The 12792-nt window shown below is 46.1% G+C and overlaps 2 protein-coding genes across 5 annotated transcripts in view; one reads left to right on the plus strand and one right to left on the minus strand.

The window, feature by feature from the left end:
• The window catches only part of lamc1 (laminin, gamma 1), a 47491-nt gene extending 45130 nt beyond the window's left edge, over positions 1-2361 (plus strand). Inside the window, exon 28 of the mRNA XM_085254119.1 lies at positions 61-2361. Within this exon, the coding sequence (XP_085110245.1) occupies positions 61-317 (257 nt within the window). The 3' untranslated portion in view covers positions 318-2361. The remainder of the gene's footprint in view (positions 1-60) is intronic.
• A 672-nt stretch (positions 2362-3033) lies between these two features.
• LOC146552843 (uncharacterized) lies at positions 3034-6284 on the minus strand. 4 transcript variants are annotated; one of them, XM_085254328.1, is made up of 3 exons: positions 6119-6284; positions 5334-5408; positions 3034-5065 (listed from the first exon to the last, which is right to left on the minus strand). In XM_085254328.1, the coding sequence occupies exons 1-3, from the start codon at positions 6282-6284 to the stop codon at positions 4131-4133; spliced, it is 1176 nt and encodes a 391-aa protein (XP_085110454.1). In that variant the 3' UTR covers positions 3034-4130. The 4 variants fall into 4 exon arrangements, with proteins under 4 accessions (XP_085110454.1, XP_085110453.1, XP_085110456.1 ...); XM_085254327.1 differs by having other exon boundaries at positions 6107-6284; XM_085254330.1 differs by lacking the exon at positions 5334-5408.
• Between the last annotated feature and the right edge of the window lie 6508 nt (positions 6285-12792).

The raw sequence follows: 12792 nt of genomic DNA on the forward strand, positions 1-12792 counted from the left end.
TTTAATTAAAGAACTGAGCGATTGACGGGGAAACTAACTGTGGTTTTGTTTCGTGTGCAGGAAACATCGATAAGATCGACCTGAGCAAACTGAATGAGATCGACGAGTCGCTGAAGAAGGCCAAGGGCGAGATGGACAAAAGCGACCTGGAGAAGAAGCTTAAGGAGCTGAACAACGTGGCGCAGACTCAGGAGGCGATGATCAATGACTACGACCGGCAGATCCGCGAGATCCGCGCCGACATCGCCAACCTCAACGACATCAAGAACACATTACCCGAAGGCTGCTTCAACACGCAGTCCCTGGAGAATCCTTAACCCTAACCCCGCCCTTCTCTTCCTCTAGCCCCGCCCCTTGCCCCACACTCACATCTAACACTCCGGCGAGCACGCCGCCTTTTACCAAAAACACTTTTTGTTTCAGATTTTTTTTTCTTTGACGAGACAGAAGCCGACGTGTGAAACCATGATCACGTTTTCAGCCGCCGAGAAGCAGCTGATTTTTTTTTTCCCGAGACGCAGGGGCGTGGTTACGCTCGAACGAACTAAACGGCGTCGAGAAGCCGTGCGGAGGAACCAGAACCACAAACCCGACGTGACTGCAGCCGTCTGCTCCACAGCAGGAAGTTTGAGCGACGCAGGAAGCTCTGCCCGCATTTCTGTTTTCTGTGTCCCACCAGCCATTTCCCATCGTGCCCAGGGGCGCTTTCGCAGCGTCCGCTCACTGAACGCCACTGCCTCCTCTAACCGGCAAACACAGTGAAGGAACCCTCGCTTTTCCTCTGAAGCTACGTGCCCATGCAAACAGCAGGAGACCTCCTCATCCTGCACCTCCTCCGACAGTGTTTTCTCCTCCAAACAGGTTAAAGATGCAAACTCGGCCACTCCGCGACGAACCGCAGAAATCCAAAAACATTTCAAAACTAAACTCGTTTCTAGATGACGCATCGCGATGATATCAAGATTTCTCGTCAAGCTTGCAAAAAATTAAAAATGTAAAACTTGGAATATTGAGCCTGAAGATGTAAACCTGGGAGATTCTCTCGAGTTACGAAGGTAAAATGAAAGCGCCGTCATGACTGTGAGAGATGTGAGGTTCAGGATGTTGTTAAAAAGATAAAATGCCGAGTGAGCGTTTTTACCCAGAATGGCTCTAAAACGCTGATTTCTTTCTTGCAATGAGATGAAATCTCGATGTTATTTCGATGTTCTTGACGATTTCCTGTCGCAAGACGATCTGGGAGAGCGACGCGAGCATTGCTGCTCCTCGGTGTCGATAAGCTGTCGCAGGTGTTTGGCAGGAAGTCTTTTCAGTTTTGTGTTTTCGGGGCTTTTCCTGCTTCGTCTTCGGCGCGCTCTCCACGCTTCAACGCTCCCGTCTGGACTGTCACGCGTTAACGCTTCGCTCCAGGCTCGATCCAACACTATGCAACTTTGTACATTTTGCGTAGCGAGAGTTTTATCTGATACACTGGTGCTAATAATAATTATTTCAAATGTTCTATTTTTGTGTGAATGTTTTTTTTATTATTCTGACACAGAGTGAGGAACTTTTGTCGTGTGTAAATATCTGATGATTCAGGACGGGCTGATTTTCTCCACCCTGCAAACAGCCTCCATCACAATCAATCAACGGGAACCTCCAGCATAAATATCTATAAATATCTATAAATATGAATATCTCATCACATGTGCCTAGTTATTATTATTATTATTATTATGCTTGCTTGTATACAAGGCTCAGTGTTGCTGCCTCATAGCGACACCATTACGTTTGTGTTTTGATTCTCGTGTTTGTTTTCACCCTCTCACCAATCAGGTTGTTTTTTGAGTGGGCGTGGCCTGCCTCACCAGTCATTTCACTGAATGGAGTTAACAAGTCACATGTGGCTAAAGTAGCTTTTGATTAGTGTTTTTGTGCCTTAATATTAAAGTTCCTGCGAGGGCGTCCATGCTTTCATTTTGTCCTCGTGTCGGTACTGTTGTTTAAAAATCAGGTCCCAAACAGAATTTAAAATGCCACTAGACTATTGTGCTTTTATTTTGAAACCCCCTCCCCTGACCAGTGCTGGGGAGGCTTTTGTCTGTTTTTATTTCCCTCCTCCATCCATTCGGCCGCTCTGCAGGTGGTGCAGCTCACGTGATGTATAAACAGTATTTTAAGTTATAATGAACCGCTTATTCGTTTTGCACCGCCCCCCACGTCGCCTCAGACAGTGATGTGCGAGCTGCGCGGCGTGCAGGGCCGCACGTCTGCAGCCCTGTGAGGACCTGAACCACCCGAGTGTTTGTTCTTGTTTGTGCCCACGTGCCTGTAAATCCAAACGTAACATTTGAATAATAAATAAATTCCTACAGTTTGTTCGCGTGTGCTCCTGTTTTCTCAGCAGACTGTAACACAAAGATGGACGTAAACGCCACAGAGCCTTAGCGCTAGTGTTACAACGGCTGCCATGCTGGTTTCCTGGAGGCATGACGGAGACACATTTGGAGGATCGGGTCCCAACACCACAAAGACGGTCCAGGGGTCGGGTTAGCTTAAGTGAAGCCCAGCAGACAGCTAGCGGCTCCACCCACCTCTGTCACCATCCACCTGCTGGTCAAAGAGGCCACGCCTCTAATAATGCAAACCTTAAGCCTTAATAAATGTAAACAGGTGAGCTGTAAGAACATCCTCCCCCTGTACAGGTGTTAACTGTAAACATTTTAACATGGAGCCTCCAGTGGACGTTAGAGGAACTGCAGGGTTAGCTTTTACTTTTGTTTTTATAAGACTGAAAATTGGAAAACTCCGGGAACTAAAGAGGGAATAACTACATGCATGTTTCCATCCGTGGGCTTTTCCTCCTAAACAGAGTGTTTGAGTCCTTGCGCACACCGAATGTTTGACGTGTTTTCTGTTGCCAACTCTCGTCATCCAGACCAACCACGCAAAAGTTAACCGCCGACGTCCTGAGGTCATGAAACCGAACACGGAGGGCCGAGCAGGTGAACTCATCAAGCGACACCTGAAAACATCTGGGCTGCTGCTGTGTGAAAGCTCCTGTATCAACTTTATTTAAACCTTTTTTGTGCATCAAAAGATTCCTGAATATAAAATATACAAAGTGATGTCTTATTTGTTGAAAAGGTCAGAGGTCACTGCATTCATTTTTTTATATTTCACACAAAATCCCAACATTTAAATAAAACAAAATATTAATATCAGTTCTGATCAGACTGACACCATATTTACTCTGGTTCCCTTTGAACACAGATCAAAGCAAATCACATGAAAAGAAAATTTTATTGGGTCTCAAACTTCTGCATCGCCTTTAATAAAAACTAAAATGAGAGGAAACTGACACGTGACCTGTGTGTCTGTGCTGTTTTTGAATCTTGTCTTTTGAGAAATGTTTAAAACGATCACTTAGGAACAGCAGCGAGGAACTTGTTTACGTCCCGTGGATGTTTCATTCTTTCAGTGTAAATTTTAAAGGAATTTTTAAGCTAAAATGTAAAACCTGAGTCAAAAAGTTCTTCTGGCATTCAAAAGAAAACTTTCATGGAAAAATCTGATGTCATCAACCAAATCCTGTCAGAATTAACAGGAGTACAAAACTGAATCTTCTTCTTGTCTAAAGGTTTAGAAAGTGTGAATGTTAAAGATTTTAAACTCTTTTGAGCTGAGATTTTTATTGCGCATGAGCTCTCAGTCCGGCCTGCAGTACCTTCAGGGCCCACCAGAGGGCCATGACACACAGTCTGGGCCTCACTGATCCAGAGGGCGTGAAGAAGTGTTTCTGCAGGTGAACCGTGAGCCGCGGTCTGCAGACACCACGCAGGTTTTTATCATCGTGAGACTGCGTGGAGGTTTAAAAGTGCACCATGTGTGAATGCGGCCTCCAGAACTTTAACAGGAAATAAGTCACGGCCGTGGCGTCTGCGGCGTCCTCGAGCCCACGTGACCTCGTTCCACTTTTGGGCTCTCATTGGTCCGTAACTGACAGCGAATGGCGGTCGACCCCGCAGCGCCTGATAAATAATCCAGATTATAAAAGGAAAAAAAAAAGTCCTGATTCACGGAGTGGCACCACCCAATCTGTGGTAAAAACAGGAAGTGTGATTTCCGCCCACAGTCCTCGCCACCCGTCAGGACGCCGCACTCTCACCGTGGTTTTTCATGTGGCGCCGCAGCGTGTACACGTCGCTGAAGCAGCGGTTGCAGTGGCTGCAGCAGTACGGCCGCTCCTCCGTGTGGTGCTTCATATGGTGTTTAAGTGGCGTGCTGAGAGCGAAGCCCCTCCCGCACACGGGGCAGGTGTAGGGCTTCTCGCCCGTGTGCGTCCTCATGTGGATCTTCATGTCCGAGCTGGCCGTGAAGCCCCTCCCACACATGCGGCAGCTGTAGGGTTTCTCCCCGGTGTGCGTGCGGGCATGGCGGATCATGGAGGAGGTGATGTTGAAGCCCTTCCCACAGATGGTGCAGTGGTACGGCTTCTCGCCAGTGTGCGTCCTCATGTGAATCTCCATGTTGTTCTTGCGGGTGAATCGCTTCCCGCACAGCCGGCAGCTGAAAGGCTTCTCGCCCGTGTGGCTGCGTGTGTGCACCTTCAGCTCCACCCGCCGCTGGAAGCTTTTCCCACAAAACTTGCAGACGTGGCTCTTCAGGTGTGTCCGTAGGTGCTCCAGCAGGCGTTGCTGGTCAGCCTGCGGCTCGCCGCACACGCTGCAGAGGCAGCACTCGGTGGCGGCGTGAGTCTCGGCGTGGTTCAGCAGAGAGCCCCGGTAGCTGAACTTCATCCCGCAAACTTTACAGCTGCAGGAAGTCCCACCTCCTCCACCGCCTTCACCAACAGCAGGAGCACCATGCGGAGGAGGAGCAACGGGCTCCTCACAGGAAGTGCTCGGCTGGGCTTCGTCTTTCATTATCTCCACCATCTGAGCCTCCTCCTCCTCAGGCAGCTCATGCTTGAATGGTTTAACATCCTCCTCTGCTGCCTGAGGAGCGACCCACACCACCTCCTGCTGCTCCTGCTGCTCCTGCTTGATGGTCGGCGGCTCAGACTCCTGGAGGTGCTGAGTGTCTGCAGAGGACGAGAGCGTGTTTTTTTTAATTTCTGGAGAATATTTGAAACATTAAAAAGATTCTTGAGCTTAAAGAAAACAAACAGAACCACAAACTGCAGAAAACAAATCGACGAGCAGCTCATTAGTGAATGAACATGGTGCAATAAATGTATTGTCAGAAGGACATTTTTCCAAACACTTGAATTTTCTTGCATTTACTTGAGTGGGGTTAGGGGTCGCCACTTCAGCATGCAGTCAAGTTCTGTACTCTTGTTAATGACCTACTAGTTGCATTCAGGTGTGCTGCAGCAGGGACACATGGAAACGTCTCAGGCCCTCGAGGACTGGAGGTCGAGACCCCTGCCGTGAATAAAAGAATCAGGAAGAACGTGACAGTTTTAAGCTGACACTGAAGATAACCTGCTCGCCACCGGGTGTGATCAGTGTAGGTTGCCATGGCGACTTAACCACGCTAGCTAACCCATTCATCTCCCCATAGACGAGCCCAGGACAGGTCTCCCTGCCTGCTGACCAATCAGATCTCTGGAGGACCCCTCAGTGCAGGTGGGAGGGTCTGAAGTCTACCTGAAGAGCCTCAGTGAGAAACTTTGACTGTTGTCTGAAAGCAACTTTACAATCCTTTTACGATGATTAAATCAGAACACCTGCGTTTGTCTTTATTCGTTTTTATACTCAGAGTGTGAAAGCCTCGCACATTAAACACTCATTTATTATAATCCATCAGGTCAGCCTGTGTTGATCTGCTCACTGATGCTGGGGGGGGAGGGGCTAAAACTAGCCCTGATAACGAACCAAAGCAGAAATAACAGAACGTTTGTTTATTTGTTCAAAGAGCTTGGAGCCGGCTCGAGTCAAACATCACCCGATTAATGAAAGAGTTTATTCAGCGTGTTTCCTTCACCCTCAGAGGAGCTCAAACCTGTGACGTCAGGGGGCGGAACCAGGTGAGGAAGTTTGACGTTAGCGGGTCTGTCAGTTTTCGTTCCGCTGAAGCTTTTATTGTGAAAAATAAACAACAGAACCAGAAGCTCGCTCACGTTGGACCGGACCTGTGTGCGCGTCCCCGCCGACAGTCGCGGGCTTCGTAGGTGCGTACAGGCGGATGAGCTCGTCCTCGCGCTCCACCATCACTCTCTCCACCAGCACGAGGATCTCCTCCGCCGCCGCCGCGAGCCGCTCCGTTACCGCCGCGCGGAGGAGCCGCAGGTGCGCCATGCTGACCGGAAGAGCCCGAAAACAGCCGAAAACAGGCAGCAGCCGCCGGATTTTAGTCCCTGCAGCGCACTGCGGCTGCGTCAACAGCAGGAGACGGAAGTTCCACTTACACTTCACAATAAGAGCTTATATTTGTATATCTCTGTTATCCTGCAGCCTTGAATATTTTTTTAAGTTATTTTATATGTTTTGTGGATTTGAAATGTTTTTCTAGCAGTCTCAAGTCTCTCTGTGTATGTGTGTGAGAGAGATCTTTTTTTTGTTTTCTCGTTCTTTTCGGTCCTGAGTTTTTTGTTCAAAGGTTAATGAAGGTAAAGCAAAACCAGATAAGAGCTGCACATGAAGTGTGACTGCGACTTTCCGTCATCGGTGAGTTCAGATCCTTTACAGGACTCTAAACCTGAGCGCTCCCAAAAATAACTACAGTAATATTGGAAATAAAGCATTTTATTATTCTGACATTTCACCTGAATATTCTGCAGGCGGTGCCGTTGAATGGGAGCAGGTTTAAACGTCGGTGTCAGTGATGTGCGCGCTCACACAGAGGCGCTGTGTGCTTTAATAAATCCAACTCGTCCTGCAGCAGGAAGAGGACGAAGACTTCATTTCATGAAATCAAACAGACTAGCTGAAATGTTGACGAGCAAAAGTCCAAACTCTTGTGACGATGCAGGGCGATTTAAAGGTAGGTTTTAAAGGTAGAAAAGCCAACTGGCTGCTCTCGGGGGCTCTAAGTAGAGCCCCAGACTTTTCTAACCCTCTGTCAGCCAAATGGAAGCGAACTTGGCTCGTCTTTAGTAGTGATGGCCAAATGAAGCTTTCTGAAGCTTGTATTGAAAAACGGTTCATTACTCGAAGCTTTTCAACACCGTCCTCTCTGGTGACATCTGGTGGCCAAAAATATGAAGAGCCGCTTGAATCCACAAAATAAAACCAACTGCTTCATTAAGATTGCCCACTACAGAGCGGAGTTCTGTCTGATATTGGGCCGCCATTGTGTTGCGTTGAACGTGTATTCTTTGGTGGTTAAAAATGTGGTTTATTTGGTTAATAAATAATTTTGACCAGTAAGCTTTCCTTGTTTAAACATGCATCATGGTGTGGTCTTTCTTTGCTTGTGACTTCTTGATGTTGGTAAATACAATAATTGAAAAATACCACATTACATATAATATACATATGATAATGTACAACACATTATGGAGTATGCTTCTGCTGTGAGGTCCTGCCTCCATGCACTTATGCAGTTAATCGCTAGACAGGTGTATTTATAAATATTATTATATTAGGGAAATTTTCCAAGACATATTTTTGACCTGGGGGTAGAACTGATTGTGAACTGGAAAGGGAAAATGCTTATGAACTTGCAAATGAAAAACATGATGCATTTAAGGTAACCCTTTTTCATTTGTATTTAAGAAGAAAATTTGTTCCACTGTGCGATGGCCGAAACTGTTCCTTTTCGTGGCGATAATTTCTCCTGCCTTAAGGAAAATCCCTTCACATGGCACAGAGGAGGCTGGAGTGCAGAGAAACTGGTAGAGATGCAGGTATACAGTCTACCTGGGCCCCACAAACTATCAGCTAAAGAGAATAGATAAATTCAATTGCTGCACATTTGGCAGACTAACATTTTCAGATTAATTAAACAATAAAATATATAGTTTTACAACATTACATGTAAAGAGTCAAGTGGAAGTCTTTCTAAAGTTATTTAATGATATTTATATTATGGAAGCAGATTTTTGACATTTTACCTTTTTCAGATATAATAAACACGCACAAAACAAAAGCAAACGGCCAGAACACAGAGCTGGAAAACCCACCCGATCGACCAAAATCAACTCAAAATTCTCCCACACAACAGAACCTCCTTTATTCCTCGCTGGCTCCAAATCTCTCAGTGGAATGATCAGTGGTTCGCTTTCTGTCACCATCACAACACTCCACAAATCCCGCGAATGATTCATTTCCTTTTAAACCATTGAATCAGACACCGAAGCAGTTAGGTTCTAAATGAAGCTTCGGACGTCACTGATCACGTGACTCTGGCCAAACGAATCAAGCTTCGACACAGAGCTTCTGAAGCAGTGTGTTGATTTTTTTGACACACGCACCGGAGCGTCAGCTTCAAGCGGACCATCACTAGTCTTTAGCATCAATTCATATGTAAATTAGGTCGTTACCTGAGAATTCTGGAGGGGAGTGGGTGTGTGTGAATGATTGCTGATGTGTAACTGCCAACTGCCTCTTTGTGTGTGCGTGTGTGTGGGGGGGGGGGGGACTTCCTTTTGTGTTGAGGTGGATACAATCTCACTGCATTTAGCCTAATCCTTCATTGCCCTGAAGAATTCTGTGGTGTACGAACCTCCTCTCCAAGGAAAGAAAATGCAGCGGGCCTTGGAAATGATCCTGAGCGAAGTCAACCCTTGTGACTCGGATGGAGAAGACCTAGAACTTCAGCCGGATTCGGACTCGGAGCTGTCTGATCAGTCTTCAGGTTAGGTTTCATTTCATATTATTTCCTATTTCATTTCAAACAAGTAAGTGAGAAATACTAAAAAAGCAGAGCAGGATTAGGGTTAGCTAGTAACCCTAACTCTAGTTGTTTCTTTTTATTTAGGAAGACATTTCATTTCATATCATTTCCTATTTCATTTCAAACAAGTAAGTGGATGTAGTAAGTAAGATATTTCAGACATTATTCTGATACAGAGGAGGAGATACTGGAATTATAATTAGTATCTATGCATGCATTTGTGATTTCGTTTGACCTTCCCATTGCTCACAATTTGAATTTGTTCACACTGCAGATGAGGAGACTGCTTCTCCACCTAAAAAGAGAGCTTGTTTGGGGACTGAGACAGCGAAAGATGGCACAGTGTGGCGTGAAGAACAGGTGGGGACCCGTCTCCCTTTCACCCCAATAGAACCGTACGCTGCAGATGGAGAGCCAACGGCTGAGGCCAGGAAAAGTATCTCAAGTCGCCTTCAGAGCTTCCTGTGTTTCATCACTCTTGACATGCTTCATAGCATTCAAGAATGGACTATTCAACATGCACAGGAAACGGAGCATGTTCATTGGTTCATGGACCTCCCTGAACTAATGGCATTTATTGCAATTGTCATCTTGCGGGGAGTTAACAGGGTTCCATCTCTACGTGACTGCTGGTCAGCAAACCTGGGAAACCCACAGATAATTGGAACTATGGCACGAAACCGCTTCCAAGACATCATGCAACACCTACGCTTTGATGACAAGTCCACCCGCAGTGATCGAGCAAAGACTGATAAGTTCGCTGCAATTTCCAGTGTGTGGGGATCATTTGTCACCAACTGCATCACGTGCTACAACCCTGGTCTACATATCACCGTTGATGAACAGCTTTTCCCATCAAAGACTCGGTGCTGTTTCCTGCAGTATATTGCAAGTAAACCTGACAAGTTTGGGATCAAGTTTTGGGTGGCCTGCGACCTAAAATCCAAGTACATTTGCAATGTCTTCCCATATCTTGGCAAGGACCCCAATCGTCCCAGTGAGGAGAGACTTTCTGAAGATGTAGTGATGAGGCTGATGGAACCATTCCTAGACAAGGGCAGAAATGTTACCACGGACAATTTCTTCACATCGCTTTCACTTGCGCAAAAACTTCTTGGACGGAAAACCACCATCCTCGGCACAGTCAACAAGATTCGCAGGGAAATTCCTCAATCCACTAGACAGACAGATCGCAATGAATTCACCACTCAGGTATGTTGCAGGTCTTTTGTGGTTCTATGTTTATGTGTTTCATTGTGTGTAAAAGGGCTATGGAAATAACAATTTATCTTATTTCTTAGGTGTTTTCAACCTCTGATGCCACGCTGACGGCGTATGCGGCCAAACGGAAGAAGACAGTCTATATTCTTAGCAGCATGCACAGCGTGGTTCAGACTGATAACACCACCAAAAGGAAGCCAAACACTGTCACCCTTTACAACAAAACAAAGTGTGGCGTGGATGTGATGGACCAGATGGTTCGGGAGTACACTGTCCGCAAAGGAACACGGCGCTGGCCAGTCGCCGTGTTTTATAACATGATTGACATGGCAGCACTGAATGCACATGTGCTGTATCAAGCATGCACCGGGACGAAGGAAAGACGGGTCGACTTCCTGGTGGAGCTTGCAAGAGAGTTGGCTCGCTCTCATGTAGCTGCGAAGAACGCAAGAAAAGAACAGTTGCTTTGGACACAACCCTCCACACCGAGCCCTGGAAAAAGAGCCACGTGTCAGGTCAAACACAAATGCAAGAACAATCATGCCACTGAGCGATGTGTTCGCTGCTACAGATACACATGTGGTAAATGCAGACTACAGATACCATGGCAGTGCCAGGATTGTGAGTGATTGCTGAAAATGTTGGAATGTACTCACTCACTTTTTATTATTATTTGTAAATATGTGTACAAATGGTTGGTTTTTTTGTACTGTTTTCATCAATAAATCTCAGCAACAAAGGACATACACCCATGTGTGTTGATTTCTCCCTAAGATGGCAAACTGAAACACTCCAAGTTGGTGACTTTTGGAGATTTATTTCCCTGGATGATTGAGAATGCATCAGACGAACACAAAAGGAAAGTTCACGGCTTTTAGCAGCTCCCCCACCCCCTCATCCACACACCCGCACTCCCCTCCAGAATTCCCAGATAACAACCTAATTTACATATGAATGACTAGACAATTTAGCTTCCACTTGGCTGAAGCTAAAGCCTAGCTAAAAGCCTACCAGCCATTTGGAAGGCGGGTTTTAAAGGTAGAAAGGTGGAAGCCTGGGCACTGCTGCTCTCGGGGGACTCTAAGTGTTAAACCTGGCTGCAGGTTACGGCCTCCTGTTTGTTTCAGAGCAGGTTTTAAGACTGAATAAAGTTTGATTTAAAAGCTGGTCATGCTTTCATCTCCTGGTAAACAATCAGGGAGCTCCAGAGTCTCTGAAAAAGCTGTTAAACAAGGGTGTTTTACCGCAGGAGGCTTTCACACGTCAGACCAGCCACAGTCCAGCCAATCAGAAAGCAGCACCACACCTCCATGCTGGACATGGTGGCGTAAAAAAGAGGAACAGGAGGAAAGAGCAAAGTAACCTGATACGACACTGATGTGTCAGCAAACAGAGACTGGTGTCTGCGTGCTGACTCAGCAGGACACATTAATAAAACAAGAAGACTTAATGACTTTCAGCAGCTTTATGCTACAAATATTTTTAAGTAAATGAATGCTGGGACATGCTGCTGGCAAATATATTCAGGCCTTCATAACTCTGCACAGCTTCAATCACTCATGTGATTACACATCACGTTACAGTGTGAGCTTCCAAAGCAGCTCAGGGGACGACGTGTCAAAGAATAATTCAGAGAGAATCATCACAGGGCTGTTTACCCTGTTTCAGGTAAACCTGCCAGTTTTCAGAAATGAAACATGGGGCTAAGGCTCAACCATGTTTATCAGATTTATCCACAGAAACTAGAGCAGGGCCCTGTGCTTCGTACGTCGCTTACTACATCCAAGATCAAATGAAACATCCAAGACCAAACCATCGCGCTAACCGTGAGCGCGCTAATCCGGTTCCCCGAACACACCTGCTGTTGACGATTAGTACAGCTGGACGCAGTAATGTGACATCACTGGGTGTCGTAAAAGGGGCTACGCATCGATAGTAGAAACATTGATCGGCAACCCTCTGATTGGTCGGCGAAAATGTCGACGGAGCGCGCTCGGCTCGGTATTTTTCGGCAGCAGAGCAAGAACTCTTGAGTGAGGGATTTCAGGAGTTTCAGAGTTTAATCAGAACGCAAGGGAACACTGCAAAGGCTGCAAAAGCAAGGAGAGAGGGCTGGCAGGAAGTTGCTGACAAATTAAACTCGTAAGTAATTTAATAATAACAATAATAATGGAGTGGGTTTATATAGCGCTTTTCAAGGCACCCAAAGCGCTTTACAATGCCACTATTCATTCACTCTCACATTCACACACTGGTGGAGGCAGCTACAGTTGTAGCCACAGCTGCCCTGGGGCAGACTGACAGAAGCGAGGCTGCCATATTGCGCCATCGGCCCCTCTGGCCAACACCAGTAGGCGGTAGGGTAGATTTATTATATTACACTATATTATCCAATATTATATTACATTATATTATATTATGTTATATTTTATCCTCTTTCACATTAGAGCCACGACAGGACCCACTAGAACATGGGAACAAGTAAAAGTGAAATATAAGAATATTCTACAGAATGGTAATATTTATCACTTATATTGCTTTTAGTCTCTTGGAAAGAGACCCTGGAATAATCTGTTTGTTTATAACAGCAACCAAGAAAAGGGCAGCGCAAAAAAAGACAGGTGGTGGTCCTGCACCCCCTCGTCAACAAGTTGGTTAAGTGAATAATACCCTCACGGGAAAATCGATATCTCTCTATGAGCACACTGTCGCGCTGAGCTAAAGGATCCTGTCTGTCCCGCAATATAC

This window comes from Mchenga conophoros, linkage group LG18 (assembly GCF_057382185.1).
Source record: "Mchenga conophoros isolate Kocher_MC1m ecotype Shallow Benthic linkage group LG18, M_conophoros_male_GT1.1, whole genome shotgun sequence".
Taxonomy (NCBI): domain Eukaryota; kingdom Metazoa; phylum Chordata; class Actinopteri; order Cichliformes; family Cichlidae; genus Mchenga; species Mchenga conophoros.